At 30.7% G+C, this 22,301-nt stretch overlaps 4 protein-coding genes across 5 annotated transcripts; 2 read left to right on the top strand and 2 right to left on the bottom strand.

Moving 5' to 3' along the window:
* The first annotated feature begins 4,786 nt into the window (after window positions 1-4,786).
* On the top strand, window positions 4,787-10,726 carry LOC130673776 (dosage compensation regulator). 2 transcript variants are annotated; one of them, XM_057478980.1, is made up of 4 exons: window positions 4,787-5,019; window positions 5,108-5,645; window positions 6,108-6,154; window positions 7,522-10,726. In XM_057478980.1, exons 1-4 carry the CDS (start codon window positions 4,941-4,943, stop codon window positions 10,569-10,571), a joined length of 3,714 nt encoding a protein of 1,237 aa, XP_057334963.1. In that variant the 5' UTR covers window positions 4,787-4,940; the 3' UTR covers window positions 10,572-10,726. The 2 variants fall into 2 exon arrangements, with proteins under 2 accessions (XP_057334963.1, XP_057334964.1); XM_057478981.1 differs by lacking the exons at window positions 4,787-5,019; window positions 5,108-5,645 and adding an exon at window positions 5,941-5,969.
* LOC130673779 (DNA-binding protein D-ETS-6-like) lies at window positions 10,718-18,681 on the bottom strand. Its single transcript, XM_057478983.1, has 4 exons — window positions 16,397-18,681; window positions 16,077-16,322; window positions 12,210-12,510; window positions 10,718-10,940 (listed from the first exon to the last, which is right to left on the bottom strand). Exons 1-4 carry the CDS (start codon window positions 16,713-16,715, stop codon window positions 10,718-10,720), a joined length of 1,089 nt encoding a protein of 362 aa, XP_057334966.1. The 5' UTR covers window positions 16,716-18,681.
* A 140-nt stretch (window positions 18,682-18,821) lies between these two features.
* Window positions 18,822-19,898, bottom strand: LOC130673781 (ER membrane protein complex subunit 7). Its single transcript, XM_057478985.1, has 3 exons — window positions 19,543-19,898; window positions 19,218-19,476; window positions 18,822-19,116 (listed from the first exon to the last, which is right to left on the bottom strand). The coding sequence occupies exons 1-3, from the start codon at window positions 19,749-19,751 to the stop codon at window positions 18,913-18,915; spliced, it is 672 nt and encodes a 223-aa protein (XP_057334968.1). The 5' UTR covers window positions 19,752-19,898; the 3' UTR covers window positions 18,822-18,912.
* A 116-nt stretch (window positions 19,899-20,014) lies between these two features.
* Window positions 20,015-22,234, top strand: LOC130673777 (putative ankyrin repeat protein RF_0381). Its single transcript, XM_057478982.1, has 2 exons — window positions 20,015-20,173; window positions 20,542-22,234. Exon 2 carries the CDS (start codon window positions 20,568-20,570, stop codon window positions 21,819-21,821), a length of 1,254 nt encoding a protein of 417 aa, XP_057334965.1. The 5' UTR covers window positions 20,015-20,173; window positions 20,542-20,567; the 3' UTR covers window positions 21,822-22,234.
* The last annotated feature ends 67 nt before the right edge of the window (window positions 22,235-22,301 follow it).

Genomic DNA, 22,301 nt, shown 5'->3' with positions numbered 1-22,301 from the left:
GGCGCGAAGTATTTTACCATCCTCGATCTTGCTTCAGGGTTTCATCAGATACTGATGGACCCCGACTCACGGCATAAAACAGCATTTTCTACCCCCTACGGTCATTATGAATTCAATCGCATGCCATTTGGGCTGAAAAACGCGCCCGCGACATTCCAACGGCTTATGGACCGTGTACTCACCGGGCTCCAAGGAGTCGAAATGTTCGTGTACATGGACGACATTGTTGTATATTCCATTTCTCTGGAAGAGCATTCGCGGAAACTAAAAAAATTGCTAGCTCGTCTACAAAATGCTGGTCTCGCTCTATCACCAGAAAAATGTCACTTTCTTCAAAAAGAAATAGTATATCTGGGTCATCTTATCACACATGAAGGAGTTAAACCTGATCCGCAAAAAATTCGTGCAGTTAAAGACTTTCGTGTCCCTAAAAACAGAAAAAATATCAAATCATTTTTGGGATTAGTGGGTTATTATAGACGATTCATAAAAGACTTCGCGAAAGTAGCGAAACCATTAACGCGTCTTTTGAAGAAAGACATAAAATTCGACTGGGGCGATGCCCAGCAAAAATCATTCGAGACTCTCAGAGACACAATTTGTACTCAACCCGTACTCCAATATCCTGACTTCCAACAACCGTTCGTAGTAACTACCGATGCGTCAAATTTCGCACTCGGTGCCGTATTGAGCCAAGGGCCAATAGGTAAAGACCTCCCGATCTCTTACGCGTCACGGACCTTATCAAAATCGGAAATTAATTATTCAACTACCGAGAAAGAACTTCTCGCGATAATTTACGCCGTTCGACACTTCCGACCGTATCTTTATGGACGTCGATTCACTTTAGTAACCGATCACCGGCCACTCCTGTGGCTCCACAATACTAAAGATCCCGTTTCTAAATTGTTAAGATGGAGAATCAAATTAAATGAATATGATTTCGAAATAGTTTTCAAACCAGGTAAAATTAATTCAAATGCTGACTCTCTTTCACGTAATCCAGTTGACAGCATAACAGACGAAACTTTAAAAGCACAAATTAATTCAGATAAAATACTTAAAATCAGCTCTAGAGGTCTGGAATCGGTACTTGACTGCGCAGACAAGATACCAGTTGTAGATCTCGCCACGAGTGAAAATGTCGAGACAGAAAAGAATTCATTTTTAGCAGAGGCATTTGTTGGTTCAATTTTTCTCGCGGAGAAACCCCTTTTGACTGATGTAGACATAGAGATAACGAGTAAAAACAGTTTAAGTGCAACTCCAACGTGCTCGAAATTAAGTAAAGGGGTCCAACACACATATCCGGAACCTCGATACAGCAGAGATCGTAACAGCGGAATGTGGTGCGGACCAGGTTCATGTAATAAGGCTCTCCACGTTCGTTCGGAACCTCAGCTCTTAGGAGACTGTAACAGCGAGCTCTCGTGGAAGTCAAATTTAAGTAAAGATGGTTTACACACATATCCGGAACCTCGATACAGCAGAGATCGTAACAGCGGAATGTGGTGTGAACCAGGTTCATATGATAAGACCTTGCACGTACATCCGGAACCTCAGGCCACAGAAGTCTGTAACAGCGGAGTACGGTGGTGCGAGGCAAGTGATAAGAGCACGCTGGAGGTTTGCCAGGCAATGTATAGAAAAAGAAAACTAGATGACGTAATTGACGACAGTACAAACCATAAGCAGACGAAAAATACTTACCTGGAGATTCGAAAGATCTTAGCCATAGTCCCATTACGATTTTCCTATACTAAAGACAGTTTAATTTTGCGTAAAGATAACATCATCCAATTTATATCAGCAGACTGTACACATATACCTAAATCGAGTAGAGAGTTACTCCAGCAAGGCGTGTTTACTGTGGAAGAACTACTCCAACACCCGAGAAACGTGGGAGAAGCTCTTGCTACTCGGTGGAATGTAAATTACATTTTTCATTTAATAATTAAAAACACTAGAAACGAGCGCGCGGATATTGGTAACGTAGAAAGTAGTATCGCAGCCTTAAAACATCTAATGGAGCATGTAAACGTGAAAACCGCAAGTCTTTCTAAAGCACAAAATGAACACTCTCAGCCTTTCTGGAAATTGTTAGAACAAAACCTCAAAGATAAATTCGCGAATGAAAACTATAATTTCACGATTTGTACGGGCGAAATCAGATTCCCGCCGGTAAACGAGCAAAAGAATATTATTAAAGAATATCATAATTCGGTAGTCGGAGGACATTTTGGAGTCAGGAAATTATACAATCGCGTTCGGGAAGATTTCTACTGGAAAAATATGAAGAACGATATAGAAAATTTCGTCCGAACTTGTAATAGTTGCCAATCGAACAAACTAGTACGCGTAAAAACTAAACAGCCAATGAGGATAACCGACACCCCAGAGGAAGCGTTCGATAAAATACAAATGGATATAGTGGGTCCCCTACCTGTAACCCTTGACGGAAACCGCTATTTATTAACTATCCAGGATAACTTGACAAAGTACTCTGATGCGATCCCCATCCCGAGAATGGACTCAGTAACGGTCGCTACCACCTTTGCGAAACATTTTATTGCACGGTTCGGATGCCCAAAAGCTATCCATACTGATCAAGGCAGTAATTTTACCAGTCAGATGATGAAGACCTTCTGCCAAATCTTTAAAATCAATCAAATTAAGTCCACGGCATTCCACCCGCAATCACTAGGGTCTCTCGAGCGAGCCCACCACGTATTCATCCAATATCTAAAACACTATTGTAAAGATGAAGATTGGGATCAATGGATAGTGTTTGGTATGTTTTCATACAATACCTCAGTTCACGAATCCACCGGTTTTACACCTCATGAATTAATATTCGGGAAAAAGGCTCGTATTCCTTCAGAATTCGCCAAAGAAAAGATCCCAAAGACATATATACAGTATTTTGACGACCTTTTTAATAAGATTACTATTACGCAGGCCACTGCCGCGGAAAACCTTCAAGCCGCTAAAAATCGTTCCAAAGCCTATTATGACAGAAACCAAAATCCGAAAACCTTCAAGGTCAATGATCTCGTATATTTATTAAAAGAGCCGAGACTGTCGAAGTTCGATCGCCAATGGGACGGTCCCTATGAAATAGTTGAAGTATTTGATGACTTAAATGTAATGATAGCTCTAAACAATAATAGAACGAAAATAGTACATACCAACAAATTAAAACTTGCCCATATCCGCCTCGAGGATAACCCAAATAGTTCAGACGAGAGCAATGACGAAGCGTAAAATAAAATAAATTGTAATTCGCGTAGATTAGGAATAAACTGTTCTGAGTGCCTGAGCGATATCATTTGTATCTGTGTGTGCAAAGTAGTTAAATGTAATTCATCATACACGGGATAAAAAGCAATTTTGATGCGACCTAAAAAATAAAATTAATTTAATTTAGCCCTAAGTAAAGTAGGAAATTAATAAGAAGCAATATCTTAAAATTAAAATAAGCTAGGTGTTTCGACAAATGTAAACAAATGTTCAGGTTATGGTATTTAGACAACAACATTGTAATTAAAAACAAATTAATTGTACTAACCTTATCTTTAGAACATAAAACGTAATGTTAAGATATACATTTAATCTTCATTTGTGATTTTTTTAAATGGATGTGCTTTTGTGATCAATTGTAATGTCAAGTACATGTGTATGTTTTGATCTCTCGAGAGAGTATAAAGCTGTTACTGTATGTAACACCTTTAAAATAAGGGGGAAGGTGTGATGTCCCATCGCGATCCACCTGCCCGATCGAAATGACCCCTCGCGGAGTTAACAAACAATCTCTTACGCGGGTTATTTAAATATAATTATATTTAAATAAATCGTGGGAAATTCTTGGGTTTTTCGGAAGTAATAAATAAGAGTAATAAAACATCTGGTCACTCGAAGCTTGTTTAAAATAAAATTATAAACGAAAAAACCATAAAAGGAACTTATGTTTGAAATCCTTTGTTCGTTAAAATTAAGAGAAAGTTTTGTAGACATTTGTAAGTTATTTATAAAAATTCCGTGTATTTTGTATTTAAGTAGTTTTAGAGATTCAAGTACCCTGCCATAAATTTTAATAAGAAAATTTCTTAAAACTGTTATGTATAAAAAACTTGAGTAATGGAGGGTAAGCCGATTAGAGACCGCAATAAAATTCGAGCGGTCCAAACATCTGTAAGGGTGAAAGCCTTGGACCTAATGGCGGGAAATACCACATGACTCCAGACAACGTAGCAACTGTAGAAAAGGATCGACCAAGCCACGGAACGGAGGATTCAACCTCGAGGGGCGGAGATACTCTGTGACGTCATGAGGCCCCGACTACGTCCCCACATCAGCCAATAAGAAAACCTTACCCCGCCATAGTCTCCAGGGCTGACGCCCCTTCTAACTTAGAATAATTTTAAGATTGATTTTGTAAGGCAGAATTAGCCAGAAGCTCGAGCGCGAACGTCGTTGTACTAAGCAAAGATATACTTACAATTAAAAATTGTTCAACCAACTTAGAAAACCTCGCTTTTCTGAACAGCCTTTCACCAATTCATAATCAACCTACCAGAGCTGAGTATTTAAATACTCCCGGGCGAAGTGGCCCTAGTATACGCGAATTAATTTATAGAGAATTAATTAATCGACCTCCCGATAGGTGGAGGTCATAACACAGAGCATTTGTGATTTTCTGGCAACTCTAGTAACACAACCTTACATGGCTTATAGTAAAAAATCTATTATCAATCCTAACATATAAATTATAAGCTAATTAATAAGTGTTGTTATTAATCTCCAGACATCTATAAAAGTGTAAACAAATAATAATATTTAATTCGTAAATTAAAAATAAAATATTTAAATTTATTGATCCAAAGGAACATTTCATTTATTTCTGCTAACTGATTTTAAGTTCGGTAAAATTGGTTAAAATAATGGGAGACATTAAATCATTTTTACATCAATGGTGTACAAAAAATTCTAAAGAACCTCAATTTGATGTCCGCCCAACTGGTAATTACTTAAAAAATTAAAATAAAAACAAACATTTTAAACTTATGAATAAATTATTAAATTTCAAACAATTATATTTTTTAATTAGGACCAAAGCATCGTCAACGTTTTCTCTGTGAGCTTCGAGTCAACGGATTTGATTACGTCGCCGTCGGTAATTCAACGAACAAAAAAGACGCTCAGGGCAATGCATCTCGTGATTTCATAAACTATCTCGTCCGAGCTGGTCACGTCGCTATAAAAGATGTTCCAGGTGATCTTGGACCCGTTCCTGGAGGAGGATCAGGGCCAGGACCAGTACATGGATCTGGACTTGGACCAGACGGACCAGCTGGTGGACCTGAAGGCTCCCATCCGCAACGATCAGTCTTTCAGGATGGAATGGGTCCCAATGACATTGGGCAGGCTTACCGGCCTTACAATGATCGCGGACAGTCAAACTACACTTACTTAGACCGCATTGCTGATCAAAAACGTGTCGAGGAAGCTGAAGATCTTGATGTTAATGCAAGTATCCATGGAAACTGGACCATCGAAAATGCTAAATCTAAACTACATCAATTTATGCAATCAAATAAAATAAATACTGATTATAAGTATACGCCTGTCGGTCCTGATCACACTAGGTATGAATCAAAAGATTGCTGGTGACTTTTTTTATTTATTTTTTTTTTCCAATTAGCAAGACTATTTTGGGGTACACTATAAACTATAAAATAAATCAATTTTAACTGCTAACTCATGAATACATTTGGGTATACATGAATTAAGCGAAAGTTTACTTTTTATAAGTCAAAGCTTTTATTGAAAAATTACAATACTAGCTTTGATAATGACTATCATAATAGTAATAATAATAACAATAATAATGATAATGATGATGACGATGGATGATGTCTGATGATTATTGTGTACTTCAAGGTGGTCTTGGATTGTAATTCATCCAATGGGTGAGTTTTTCTTTTATGTATTTTAATTTTTTCATTTATTTTTTATTATGCTAATGCATGAATTTGCTTTTGCTCTTTTTTTAAACTACTATCAGAAATTAAAATTAATGCTAATTTTTTTTTTTTCTTTTTTTGCAGGAGTTTCATGGCTGAAATGACATTTTATGTCAAGCAATTGGGCAGAAGTAAGTTTTATTTTTTATAAATTTTTTGCGGGGAACGTTAGGGTCTAATTTTTACAAAACTAACTCAAAATAATTTTTTTTATAATAGAATTTATTTATGACATTTATTATACATTGCTTTAATTTATAAATTATTTAATCATTTTTTTTCGTTAAATATATCAGTAGATAGAAACTTTGATTACTTGTAAAAAAAAAAATCTGATGAGATTTCGCGATAAACTCAACCCGAAATAAAATATTTTTTAAAAATTAATTGAATGTAACATTTTTTCAATAGAAATCATTGATCACATCAACTAATATGAATATCGGTTATTAATCAAATTTCGATTATTTTTTGATAATTAAACTGTTAAAAGAAAATTGTATGCTTTCTAAGAACGGTTTGATGTTATAATTTTATTGTAAAGTCAACTGGACCTAATATATATTTGAAAAAAAAAAAAATTTCCAAATAATTTTTTTAAAAATAATTATCAATTACTATACTAATTTCAAGTAGTTATAAGCAATGAGTTATAATTTTTGTTTAGACATCTAGAGAAATCATTTGATACAAAATTTAATACATACTCTTGAAGAATAGTTTAGCGATAAAATAAATAGAAAATAAGATAAGGTAATAAAAGCCCCTACCCGTATGAAAAGACAAAAATGTTCGAAACATGTATGAAGCTCGAACATCGAATCGTGACTCAATTTCGTATATTTTTCGAACATTCAATGATTTGATTTTTTTCGTTTAGAAAATTTTTTATAAAGAACTTTGTGTATTTTTTTTTCGAACTTTTAGTTTTTCAAATTTTCAGATTCTTTCAAACTAAACAAGTAAGAAAATTTTCGTAATTTTGAATTTCCGAGATATTGATATTATTTTGCTTAAAACAAATTTTAAACAATTTCGAACATTTTTCAAACACGTTTCGTATATGAAATTTCTTGGCCTTTGGGTCTATTGTTATATCGAGGTCATATCATCACGACGATAAATGTAAAAAAAAAAAAATAATTTCGAACACAAAATCCAAGTTTCAATTTTAATTTTTTTGATTATTTTTGGAATTTTTTTTTTTTCTTTTCTTCACATTTACTGAGTAACCAACGCAAAAATGAAAGAAAAGTTAAAAACAAATTATTTTTTTATTTTGATGAAGATTATCTTTTTAAAGAAAAGTTTTTTAGTTGAAATATTTTTTTTCTAAAAATTATAAAAATCGTATTGAACAGTTAAAGTGAGCGACTAATGGTACTGAGCGGGTACAGGGGCCTTTGCCTTATTTAAAAATAGAATAAATATAATCTGCGTTTTTATTATAATTAAAATAAGTAAATAATTATTTAAATGAAATTACTAAAATTTTCAGATATAACTGGCCGAGAAACAGCATCAAACAAGCAAACGGCATCAAAAAGTTGTGCTTTGTCTCTAGTCCGTCAACTTTACCATCTTGGAGTAATCGAAGCTTTTTCGGGTACATTGAAAAAAGTTCGTGAAACTGAACAAATGAAGCCGTACCCCGTCAAGATATCGCCCGAGCTTGTCGATCAAATTCACCAAGTTCTTAACGGACTAGAAATAAAACCTGTAGACATTCAAAAACCTCCTCTTAATAATCCAAAAACTGATCCAGACGGAAAAGGGGAAACGAAACCCGGAATCTCTCTAGTAACTGACCACGTGCTCAATGACTTTATTTCCTCGGTCCCGCAACCCGCTGGTGTGGTATCTTGGTCTCCGCCACAGCCTAACTGGAACCCTTGGATCAACTGCAATATCGACGAGGGTCCACTTGCTACGACTCCACTAGATAAACTGTCAGTTGATATGATGACAGACCAACGCGAGCGTTTACAACAAGACACCCAGCTTCAGCAAAGCATAAAAGAGCGTTCAACCCTTCCGGTATTTGCCATGAAAAGCCAAATAATGGCTGCTATTAATGACAATCCAGTGATAATTATCCGTGGTAACACCGGGTGTGGTAAGACGACTCAAGTTTGTCAGTTTATCCTCGACGACTACATAGCCTCCGAACAGGGCGCTTACTGCAGTATAGTTGTAACCCAGCCAAGAAGAATTTCCGCGGTTTCGGTAGCAGATCGCGTTGCTGCCGAGCGATGCGAAAGTATTGGACAGTCTGTCGGTTATTCAGTAAGATTCGAGTCTTTACTACCTAGACCTTATGGTAGTATTTTATTTTGTACTGTTGGAGTACTTCTCCGTAAATTAGAAGGTGGTCTTAGAGGCGTATCTCACGTCATAGTTGATGAAATCCACGAAAGGGACGTTAATTCCGACTTTATAATGGTCCTTCTCCGAGATATGGTTCACGTATATCCTGACCTCCGCGTAATACTAATGTCTGCTACCATAGACACGACTCTCTTCAGCGATTACTTCAACAAATGTCCAGTAATTGAAGTACCCGGACGTGCTTATCCAGTCCAGCAATATTTTCTAGAAGACTGCATTCATCTGACTAATTTTGTTCCTCCAATGGACTCGCGTAAGCGTAAATCTCGTGACCCAGATGATAATCTTCCAGACGCAGAACCAGAAGAAAATATGAATAAATTCGTGAGCGGTGATTACTCGGAACATACAAAGAACGCGATGGCCCAGCTGTCAGAGAAAGAAATAAGTTTTGAACTAATCGAGGCTTTATTGGAGTATATTCGCAATCAAGGAATACCCGGAGCAGTTTTGGTATTTTTACCAGGTTGGAATTTGATATTTGCATTAATGAAACATCTTCAGCAACATCCAGTCTTTGGGGGTTCACGTTACGTAATAATTCCTCTTCATTCTCAATTACCACGTGAAGATCAACGAAAAGTTTTTGAACCAGTCTCTCCTGATGTAACAAAAGTCATATTATCGACTAATATCGCTGAAACTTCAATCACAATTAATGATATTGTTTACGTAATTGATTCTTGTAAAGCTAAAATGAAATTATTTACCTCTCACAACAACATGACCAATTATGCAACCGTATGGGCAAGCAAGACCAATCTTGAACAGCGTATGGGTCGTGCTGGACGAGTACGACCAGGTTTCTGTTTTCATTTATGTTCAAAAGCCCGTTATAATCGCATGGAGCAACACATGACTCCTGAAATGTTTCGGACTCCGCTTCACGAGCTCGCGCTCAGTATAAAATTATTGAAACTCGGTTCTATCGGTAAGTTTCTTTCTAAAGCAATAGAACCACCGCCAATTGACGCAGTAATTGAAGCAGAAGTAATGCTTCGTGAAATGAAGTGTCTTGATTCAAATGATGAACTGACTCCGCTGGGTAAAATTCTCGCGCGTCTACCAATTGAACCACGACTTGGTAAAATGATGATTATGGGATGCATGCTTAGAGTCGGAGATGCTTTGTCAACTATGGCAGCCAATAGTACAACCTTCCCAGAAGTCTATAATCTGGGGCCAGATATGCGCAGACTTTCAGCTCAACAAAAATCATTTGCAGGTGCTAGATACAGCGATCACGTTGCAATGTTGAACGCCTTCCAGTGCTGGGAAGAAGCTCGAGGTGGTGGTGAGTTTGCAGAACAATCTTTTTGTGATGCAAAAGGTCTGAGTTTGCCTACTTTGCGTGTAACCTGGGAAGCCAAAAATCAATTACAGGGTTTACTGCAGTCTGCTGGTTTTCCTGAAGAAACTTTGTGCCCAACACCGCTTAATTATCAAGCAGGAGCTGACGTACGTCTTGATACCATCACCGCATTGCTTTGTATGGGTCTTTATCCGAATGTTTGTTTCCATAAAGAGAAGCGTAAAGTGCTAACAACTGAATCAAAGTCAGCTTTAATTCACAAGACTTCTGTTAATTGCAGTAATTTTGAACAATCTTTTCCATATCCATTTTTTGTTTTTGGTGAGAAAATTAGAACACGCGCTGTCTCTTGCAAGCAACTTACTATGGTATCACCAATTCATTTGCTGCTCTTTGGATCCCGGAAAGTTGAATACATTGACAATGTAATAAGACTTGATAATTGGATAAATTTGGACATTAATCCAGAACACGCTGCTGCTATTGTAGCTTTGAGACCTGCATTGGAGAGTTTAGTTGTACGTGCAGCTAAAGATCCGGAAACTATTTTGGAACTGAGTCCTATTGAAGACAAAGTATTGGCAACTATAAAGACATTGTGCGGAATGAATGCTGGCCGGTATGAGATGGACGCAATCACGGGTGGAGGTTTCCAATCGCGAAGACCACCACGAGGACATATGACCGGATACGCGGGTCCAAGCCCCCCCAAGTTTTTCCGGGATAACAATTTCCGTGGTGGACCTCCCAGAGGGTTTGGTGGAAGAGGAGGAGGAGGATTTAGAGGGCGTGGGTGGGGAGATAGAGGTGCTGGGGGACCTAGAGGTGGTTTCAACAATAGATACTAAGATTTATTAAACTAAAATACTGGATTATTTATATTTTATTTTATAATTAGATATTAAATTTGTCATGCATTAAATTTTTGAAAAATAAAATTCATCAATATCTAATTTTTTTTTAGTTTTTTATTTTAAAAATTTATCTTTATTATTTAAGGTGAGTATCGAGAATAGGTCCAGTAGTGTTGGGCTATTCCTTGAGTGGAGTATTGTGATCCTGAGTATACATGCGATGGGCATGATCTTGGAGATGATGGTGACTCGAGTGCGAGGCCGGTTTGCGACTGGCAAGCCATCATTAACCCGTTGAAGTCAAATTTATAAGCGTATCTTTTGCCATGGACTTTGGTCATTATATTTTTGTCGTAATAATATCTAATAAATAAAATAATATCTTAAATAGCTTAAATATATATTTTTATTCTCAAATCAACATTTAAGTCTTGTAAATTATTAAATTTTATTTTTAAAGAGTACCCACATCAATATATATCTATTAGGGTGTTTCAAAAAAATAAATTTTTTTTTCTTATGGTCTCAAAACTTACATTTAGGTAAAAAAAAAAAAATCCTCCCTAAAGAGCAGCTCGAAATCTCAATTCTACCAAGAGCCCAACGAATATTCATTTTCCCATTAAAATTGCATGTAAAAAAAAAATTTTTTTTTTGTTTTTTTGTTTTTTAAAAATAAAAGTATTAAAAAATTTTTTTTTACGAAAATCGAAGTATATATTAAATTTTCTACACAAAAGCTTCTAAGTGTTTTCGTCGGAGAACTAACAGAAACAAAGTTGTATAGCTTTAAACAATGGTAAATAATATAACATTTTGTTTTTATTATTATATTAAACAGTTTTTTGATAGAAATTGAGGCTTTTTCATCTGAGCTAATGCTATCTGTGAGTTTTTTTTTTTTAATACCTGGGAAAAATGTTCCTTACTTTCAAAACAGAACTTCCTTTTTAATTTAAAAATACAGAAAGAAACAAAATTTTAAATGTTAAAAAAAATATTTTCCTTTCGAATTTTATACGAAAAATAAGTAACATCTCAGAAATCTTTTTAAAACACCTTACTGATTATACATAGTATATAGATTCACTGTATAAACATGTACACGTAATAAAATCCGGAAATTATCTTTACGTTAAGTTTTTCAATTCACTATTGTTTCAAGCTTCATACCTTTTTTTCTGTTAGTTGTACGAAGAAAACACTTGAAAGCTTTTTTAAAGAAAATTCAATTTCCTACAAGACCATTTACTTCGATTTTCGAAAAAAAATTTTTAAAATACTTTTATAGATAAAAAACAAAAAAAAACTTTTTTACATGCAATTCAAATGAGAAAATTATTATTCGTTTAGCTTTCGGCAGAATCAAGTTTCGAGCTGCTCTTTTGGGAGGATTTTTTTTAATTTCTAAAACTAACTTTCAAGACCGTAAGACTTGAAAAAAAAAAATGTTTATTTTGAAACACCCTAATATCTATTTACATATACATATGTATATATACATTTTTAGAAAAAAAGTTATTATGCCATTAGTGCTTAATGTAAAATTTCCTTTCAAAAGAGTACCCACAACAATATATTTAACATAATAAAAAAATTAACTTCCAACATAATTATTAAACAATAAATTACCTAAGTGCTCGTGATAATTTATCATAATTCATATTAGGTTTACTCTTGCGTTCGCCCCATCTCCTGGCGACTTCATCAGGGTCCGTTAGTTTAAATTCTCCATTAGATCCTTCCCAAGTGATGCAACTCGCGTTAGATGAGTCCGCCAGTAGTTCAAGGAGAAATTGCCACAGTTGTACTTGTCCACCGACATTACCCCCGCCAGCGATAGCTGAGGCCACTGAAGACGATACGCCCGCCGATAACGTTATATTTCCAGAGCCAATCAACGAGCACGATCTCTGTAGGAGGCTGAGCCTTTCTATATTTATAAAGACATTTATTAAAATATACATATAATAACAATTCTAATGTACACCCATCTATAAAATAAATATATTTTTTTTTTAATTTAAAATAATTTCCGCGGTTTCTTTTGGCGGGAAAGTTTAAAGTAAAATTTTCATCAACACGATGGCGGTAAAGTATTAAAAAAATTTGTAGTTAATGCAGGTGATATAAGACCACCCAGTTTAGTAAATAATTAATTCATCTCATTCGTAGAAAATCGAAAAAGTATATATATATATATTATGAATATTTAGATTAGACGGCACAGTCACCGCGTAGTTGACAATTTTTTTTTTTTTATTAAAAAATATGTATAATATGGGTTTATTTAAAATTGAGTATCATAAAATTGAAGACAAGTTAAAGATTTTAAGGACACTGGGGGGTATTTTAAGTGTTGGATGAAAATAAAAGATCCGCTTGATAATATTGTTACTTCTTGTGTGGCGGCAATTTGTCGGTGACAATAAATCAGTTGAGCGACAAAGACTTTCGGTGTTTGTTTGATAGCTTAAAAGTGTCCTGATACATTTATTCAATAATAATAATAAGAATTATTGTTATTTAGATTTTAAAATGTTTTTTTAACGAGAAATAGACAAAATTTTTTTAGCTTAGTGTTTTTTTCTGAGTAACCCGTAATTGTTTATTGTTTTTTTGTTAACTAAAAGAATTTTAATTTACTATTACTAAAAACTTTATATTAATAAAATTCCAGATTTTTAAATTGAGCAAAAATTATTGTCAAATTTTTTTTTTTTTTGTTATTTATGAATTTAACCGGCATTAAAAAATGTTTAAAATAAAAATTGAAAAAAATAATTAAATTTTTAATAAAAAGTATATTTTTAAGTAAGTTTATAACTCTTTTAATTTTTTACCTAAAAATTTTTTGAGTCATCGCGATTTATTCGCGACTTATTATCGAAATTTTTATCTCAAAATTGAAACAAAAAATACTGATTAACTCTAAATAGAAATAATTACATAAATTTTGAATTTTTCGTTTTTTCAAAATGCAATTTAAAATGAACATCAACTAAATTAATTAATTTTATTGTACATACTGTCGCATTAATATTTATTTTCGTAATCAAGAACACGAAATTAGAAATTTCAAAATTAAAATTTACAGAAAATTTTTTTAATTGAATAAATCCATATAATAATTAATTATAAAAGTGATTATACATGTAATTAAAAAACATAACACAGAAAATCAGAAATAAAAAGAAAATTACCATTATAAAAAATAGCTGGATGAATTGTTGACTCTTGTAAATTAAGAGGATGCTGTATCCTCCTCCACATTACAATATTTATTTATAATTTTTTACGCACTTTATTGCTCATTATATATAAATATATATTTATTTGAATTAAATATTAATAAAGTCTTTATTCTAAAATAAATAATTCACAACACATTTTTTACTCTTGATGAAATAATTAAAATAATTAAATGGAGTATGTGGTTGAGCATGTCCGATGGACAAAGTGTATCTGAGGAAGCGACCTTTACCCGAGTCATTTCATCCCTTATCTTACACCCCCTCCTTTTAACTTTCAACTTTAGTCGTAACTGTTGGATTTTCTCACTCCTTCATACTATGAAAACTCTTATAAAACTATAATATATTTTTTTAGCCCACTTTATTTTTATTATTATTCGTTTTCTTTAATCAAAAAAGAATACTCGCGATATAGAGAATTTTTTTTTCTAAATTTTAATGCTTGATTTGATAAATTAAATTTTTTTAACTGTTTTGATAAATCTTTTATTAATTGTCCGCAAGTCTAAAAAAAAAAATTTTTAAGCCTAAATTCAAATTTTTTGCTTTAATAATTATAAATTGTTTTAATATCTTGAAAAATTTCAGTTTGAAAATCTTAATTTACCGAATATTTCTATCTCAATAATTAATTTTAAAAAATTTCATGTTTTTTTCGAAAGTTTACAAAGAAAAAGGATTTCTTGGCGAAAGAAATTACTCACTTGAAAAAAATTATAACTTCTCCCAAGAAATTTTTTGCATTTATAATGTAATAAAATGAAAATAAAAATTTTCTTAGGTCAAGAAAAATTTTTTTGCATCAAGTAATTATTTTCTAATTCTAATAAAATTTAAGTTTTAATTCATAATGGAAAATATTTCTTGTACCGAAAAATTATTTTTAGAAATTAAAATTTTTTACTCAAATAATTCTCAAGTTATATAAATTAAAAAATATCTTTTTAAAAAAAATTTCCAACCTTCGCATCAGCGATACCATAAATCATTTTATAAAATGTATCATAATTATTATATTCAAAAGTATACGAAATAAGGTTAAAGATCTTAAATATATAAAAGCTCATCAAGAAAACAATATAGATGCACCCCGTGGTGAGCTTTGCACCCTCAGAAATTCACCGTAAGAACAGTAGTCGTAGAGATGACTCGTGTCATCCATCTCTTTGTCTATCTCCAATGTTATATATAATATATATTTATATATATAGATAGATAAAGAACCATGAGAGTCTTAAAGGATGTATAAGGACTTTAAGTCACCCTACTCTCCTACTTTAGCTCTAAACACTCGATGGTTTATTCATGAAGTCTCAATGTGATAACACACTGATTCCTTTTAATAAACGTACCTTCTCTATATTATATTATATATTTTAATAAAGTAACGAAGTGTAATATTATTCATAAAATATAAAATATTTTACTCTAATTTACCTATCAATGCGGGTCAGAATAATTTTTTTCAATTATTTAATTTTATAAAAAAAAAAACAAATTTTTTGATAAAAATGCAAAGGTTTGTTTGATAAATAAATTGATAAAATAAATAGCAAGAGTGGTAATATCTTAGATTTACTATTAAGAGATACTAGAGATAGTTATAGTGTTATATATATATATATATGTTGAGTGAGAAAAAAGTGACCGGACCTTTATTCCCTCGGGTGACTTTTTTTAGAGACAATAATAGCCTTCGCACTTTTCAATTTATCTATTATCTTAATGGTTAAATAAAAAATAAAAGTAATGAATATTATTATTATTATTTTTTTTTTTTTTTTTTTGTAATTGAATTTCGTTTTAGTAAAGAGTTAAGAAGAAGTCAATTAGAAAAAATAAATGGATGGACGAGTATAAAATGTAATTTCCAGTGGAATAATATTAAGTACCTAAATCAATCTATTTTGAATATCAAAATTTTCAAAATTGAATTATTATTGATAATTAATATTACAATCTTATAAAGCAGACACTTTTCAGTGGAATGAGTACCCATAAACATATATTTTAATAAAAAAGTATATTTTTTTTTTCTTCAAAGTAAATACTATATTAGTGATAATTATAAAATTCCCATAAAAACGAGTAATTTTAATCACTGTAAAAAATATTTTATGTGAATAATCGTCTAATGCTAAATACACTAATGTATACCATATGAATTAATGTATGAATTTTGGATGGCCGCAAGGAGTTACAACTTCATGGCCAATAAACAATAAATAATAATAATAATTATTACCATTTATTTTTTGTTCCTGAATAAGATCTGCAGTATAAACACCAGTAGCCTGCAATCTTAAATACCCAAGATGCCTCGCCAAAATTTTACCTCCAGATATTTTTTTCCACCTATCAATACTGACATTTATAAGTTCCTTGCCATTATCAGGTAATTTATTACGTTCTGGAGCTGGAGTTATTGAAAACTCCCGAGTACACCATGCTAACCATTCTTCAACGTGCTCTGAATTCCATTCAGACGGATCTAAATACACAGCAAATTATTAAATATAATCTATTTTTAATTAAAACTTTCAATTCATTTTTAAATTAACTCACTTGTCGGGACTATAACCGGCTCATTATTATTTTTTTTATTAAAAATTTCCATTTCAACATCAACATTTTTATTTAAATAATTTAACTCACAATTCACTAGATCATTATTATTATTATTATTATTATTATTATTATTATTATTATTATTATTATTATTATTATTATTATTATTATTATTATTATTATTATTATTATTATTATTAAAATTTAAATAATTGAAAGAATGAACACTAGATTGACATTCTCCTCGAATGGACGAACTGAAACTACCGCCGTTAAACTTTTCTTCCAGATCTCGATTATGCACGAGATGATTCATCTTTAAACGTTTTTAAAAGTTTTTTAGTACATGACGATAAGTAATAAGAGAAAATAAAAATAAATCACGTATGACTCGACACTTCTCAGTAATTTTTTTTATTAATTTTGTGTAGATTTAATTTTAAAAATAATTAAAGTTTCAAGATAAAAAACTGCGTAATTTTTAAAGAAATTGACTAAAAATTCAATTAATTTTTTTTTAAATTTTAAGTTATTCATCTATTGACTGAACTATTAGTAAAAAAAAAAAAAAAAATTCCGCGACAAACTTGCAAGTTGGTAGAAAAACTTGAAATGTTATAAAATCGGTGAACCCTTTGACTTATATAATATATTCATTCCCCGGTCTTTTTACCACGTGATTTTTTTTAGAATGAATGAAAGTTTAAGTGGGAGAAATATAGTAAAATTTTATTTCTTTTAAATCCAAAGCGTAAAATAAGATGAGAGAAAATAGTGAATAGTGAATGGAATAAAAAAAAATACTTAAAATATAGTAATATATATTTGTGTATAATATACATATATAAAATAAGAAAGTCGGAATGATGAGACCCGATCAGACTCTTGGATTCAGTTCTAAGAAATAAGAAAAAAGAGGAAAGAGGTCCAGAGACCGCGAGACCTTCAAAGAAATACGGGAATAATATGAGGTGCATCGTCTAACGCTGATTCATACACAAAATTTTTTTTTTATCCTTTAAAATATCAATATATATACATATATTTGTGAATCAACCGGATGTTTATAAGCAATGAAATTAAATTAAAAGTAAACAAATTGTATATATTCTTTTATATGATTAAGAGATTAAGAAAAATTTTATTCAACGGTGATTAAAAACTCCGATTGAATCCGATTGAACGTCAATCGAAAATTTCAAACTGAATCCGATTAAAATCGATTGAAGATAAAAAAATACATTACTTTTTGATTGAATTCGATTTAAACTTAATTCGATATTAATTGGAAAAAAATATACTTAAAATGTTACGAAAAATTTGTGAATTTGAATTATTTTTTAATAATTGAGTAAATAATTCAATAAACAATTAAACTTAAAATATAATATATAATATTTAATAATAATTAATTAAATGTAGTGAAACTCGAGCAGTCACTCAAAGACTCTAGGTTTATAGTTTTTATAATTCATTATTTACATACAAATTATTTTTTTAAAATAAAGTAATTGTACGAGAAAAATTAATAAAATATTATGGAAAAAAATATTTTACATATATGTATATATATATTCGACTAGAAAATTTAAAGAGACTGATTAGGTTTATTTTTCAGCTCTAGTAGTACTATCAAGGAAGTTTCATTTAAATCTATATTTTTAGTTTTGGGAAAGTCTGAGCCGAAATTCTCTCATCTATCATTTTTATTCCAAGTATTTTATTTAAGAATTTCCGCAGACTACACATAGACTGTACATACCGAGTTTCCTAAGTCTTGTAAAAAAATATAAAATAAAAATCTTTATCGATTATATTTTATCTAAATCTTTTTTTAAATCCTCGGTAAGATACTTGCTGAAAAATTTTTATCAACTAACTTGTTCAAAAGGCAATGTTACTAGGAATAAAAACCAGCGCAACCTAATAAATTGTAACAATTTAGATATATCGGGATTTTTATATTTTAGAAACAAATATTAATATTATTTGCGGCTGATAGAATTAATAAAACTATAAATCAATGGCCTAAAATCTAATAGTATGAGGATGTAAAATAAGCAAATCCACTAAAAATCAATTTAAATCTTTTATTACAAAATATCAAATGATCAATTTAATTCTTAAAAATGTTTCATGAAATCTATAATTCAAACTCAAATTATTTAACTCGATTTCCCAAAAAGATTTTATTTTATATAATTAATTTGTCAAAAATTTTCATTGTTTTAAACTAAACAAAGTTTTTTAGTTACTAAGGAATCATTTAATACAAAAATCTTGGTGGATTTTTCGTGGATTTGATACATTATTGCTTCTCGACATTCAAATAATGAAATAAAATTTCTAATAAAAAAGATAAAAATCGTATACCGACATGTTTATCAATTCACTACAATAACCAGTGGTCAATTTCTTCAAATTAGTGCAAATGCAAATGCAAACAAATCTATTTTCAATAAATATCTTAGTAATTACAATATTAAATTAAACTAATTTGTTAGATAATAAATTTATTGCCGCTTCTTGGTTGCTTTTATAGCTTTAGTTTTCTGCTTATCACCTCCAGCCAAAAAAGACGTAATAACTTCAGACATTTCTGGCATATTGTAGCTGGTTAAGCTGTTAAACTGATCCAATTCTTTCCTAGTCTCCGGATCATTCATTACTTTTGGTATCAGCATGATTAACAACAGCGGCAAAATCATCATCAAGACCTGTAAATAAAAAAATTTTAATTAAAAAAAAAACAGATCATCAAATAAATCACAAAGCTGCTAATTTACAATAAAATTTATAATTTTATAAAATTAATTACCATCGGACTGAACAAAAAATCAGCTACTCTCCATTGCTCGCGGATTTGGAAATACCTGAATGGAGTTACCGGTCGCATCTTCAATGGATAAGGCACCTGTATAACTTGTGAGGTCTGGATAAAATTAACTTTTCTCGCTCTAAATTTGCCCTTTGAATTTATTTCAACTCTTACAGGCTCATATGCGTAGTTTGGGTTTACGACTTCGACGATATATGAACCCGATGGGACATTTGATATCGTAAATGTTCCGTCCTCTCTATTATTATTATTATTATCATTAATAATTGTCAAGTCAATAAATAAGTATAAATTAATAACTAACCTTAAAAAACCATAATATTCACCACCATTAGCCATTACATGTGTCATTATTTGCCATCCAGGGTTAGCATTTTCCCAGGGAAATACTTTTCCTTCAATTACGTATAAATCATTTGATAAATCTTCGTCACTATCAGCTAATATATTGTTTATGTTTATCAATAAAATTGATAATGATAAATAAATATTTAATTTACTAAATAAATACATTTTTATTTATCGTTTTTTTTTTTTTTTTATTAATATTCGTTGAAATTTAAAAGTAAATTTGTTTCAACTAATTATATTTATTAATTATTTTTTTTTTATTAAACTTTAATTACTCAGTAATATGACACGTACTGACGTACTCTATACTTTTTCATATAGTTGTATTGAAACTCGAAATTTATATCGATTAGTAACAATCGATACATTTGTGAACAGAGCACCCGAGATATGGAAATTCAAACTCTCGATTAATTGTAATCGATGTTTTTTGTTTTTATTTGGATTTGAGATAAACTTTTTATTTTCATAATTTGACTTGACGTATGGAAAATTCATTGTTTTATTATTTTTTATTTTTTTTTTTTTTGATAAATAAAACCATTTTCGTTACGTAATTGAAAAAAGAGGTGATTTTAAAAACTGTAAGTTGTTGGCGGTTTATTATAATTTAATTTTTTAATGTAACCTAAAAATCGTATGTTCTTATATTTATTAAATTCAATTTAATTGAAACTGATAGAAATGTGTGTTGAAAAATAAGTTTTTAAATATGAAAGGAATTTTAATTTTTTTATTAAAATTAATATCGTGGTCTTGGAGATAATTTTATTATTTCCGGTTGGAATGATTATACTTACAATGATATAAAGTTATTGAATTTTCTAAAATTGTTTTTATTTAGTAAGATAAACTTGTACAAATTAATATTTTATGTAATTTATTAAATTTACAATAAAATGAATACCCACATGAATATATTTTTATAAAAAAATTTTTTTGTTATAAACAGTTCCAGCATCAGAAAATAAAAAAAAAATGTTGGGAAACAGAGAATCATTGTGCGTTAACACAATAAAACCTTCAGCTCTACACCGCGCGGTTAAAAATTCTGACCTGAAAGTAGTAAATGACCTGCTACAAGACCCAGAAATTGACATAAACAAGAACGTCTACTACTGGGATACAGCTCTACATCTGGCAGTTCGTGATAGTAACTTGGCTTTAATAACAAAACTCCTTGATCATGGCGCAAACATAGACATTCTTTCTTTCGCGGAAGGTTACACTCCTCTTCACATCGCCGTGATTAACAAAAATTCTTCCATCGTCGAATTATTATTAATCCGTGGTGCCAACATTAACGCTGTATCAACAAATTTTATGAACAAATACTGGACTCCTCTTCATTTTGCAATTTCTCAAAACAATTATCCATTAATCGAACTGTTATTGAAGTATAACGCCGATATTAATGGAATTCACTATAAAAACTCAATAATAATTGACGCTGATGATTTTGATGCTGGTAAAAATAATTCACAATTTTATTATTATAAAACTCCATTACATATTGCCATCGAGTGTCGTAAAATTCCAACAGTAAAATATTTATTAAATTTAAGTAACATAAATATTAATTCAGTTGACAGTAATTATGCTAAAAAATACGCGTCTTTATTGTACGAGGCTCTGAAAGTTGAATCATCTGAAATTGTTAAATTATTAATAGACGGAGAAATTAATATTAATGCCGTTAATGAAGCTAATCAAACGGTACTGGATTGCATTAATCATATGGATAATCTTAATTTATATAATAGAAATCGTAATGAAGATATTAATGGATGTATGGAAATTGTTAAGCAGCATCTTGTTAAATTACATGTTATAAATTATTATCTGATTAATCAAAATTTAAATCTCATCTCAGATCATTATTTTGACTCATACCGCACTAAATGTTTACAAGAAATTAAAATTATGAAAAAAATAATTATTGATAAGAGTAATCTAACTTATTATGGAGTTTTATACAAAACAGAAATTGCTCTGGCGGTTTATGTAAGAAATATTGATCAAGGTGTAATTGATTATGATGAATTGGTTAAAAGACTGCCGATTTATGGGGGAATTGTTTATTTTAGATTAAAAAAGGTGCTAAAGAGGTGCAGGCTATTAGACAAGACGGAAAAAATTATTTTCAAAACTTTTAATCAGCTACCAGATACTTTTATCAGAGATATATTTTTATATTTAACTAATGATGATTTGATTAAATTAATAGATTGATTTTTTAATTATTAATAGGTTTTAGTTTTTTAAATATTGAAAGAGGGATCAGCGACTATAGGATTTGTGAGGTAATTTGCTGGAGTTCAAATACCCACATCGATATTTATAGAGTTGATAATAAATTAATTAATAATTAATCATGATATTAACAACTTTTATCATGATAAATTAGGTCTAGTGATTATTTTTTAGAAAAATTATTTTTTTAATAGTTAATTGTGATATTTTTTCTTTTTTTTTAAACATGATCAGTTTTGAATTTGTGATAAAATTTCCTTCTATTTAAAGTACCTAACTCGACAATTAATGAAATCCAAGGTGGTGATAATGTTTATAATTAATTTAATTGATTAATTTATAACTTAATTATAATATATATTGTTGTAAGTATTCATTGTACAGAAAATTCTATCAGTTACTCAATAATATTTATTTGTTTTTGTTTTCATGTTTCAAGTTGTAATAATTATATAATCA

The sequence above is a fragment of the Microplitis mediator genome, chromosome 8 (genome assembly GCF_029852145.1).
Source record: "Microplitis mediator isolate UGA2020A chromosome 8, iyMicMedi2.1, whole genome shotgun sequence".
In the NCBI taxonomy this organism is placed as follows: domain Eukaryota; kingdom Metazoa; phylum Arthropoda; class Insecta; order Hymenoptera; family Braconidae; genus Microplitis; species Microplitis mediator.
The sequence above is the reverse complement of the archived record's forward strand: the minus strand, read 5'-3'. Positions and strand labels throughout refer to the sequence as shown.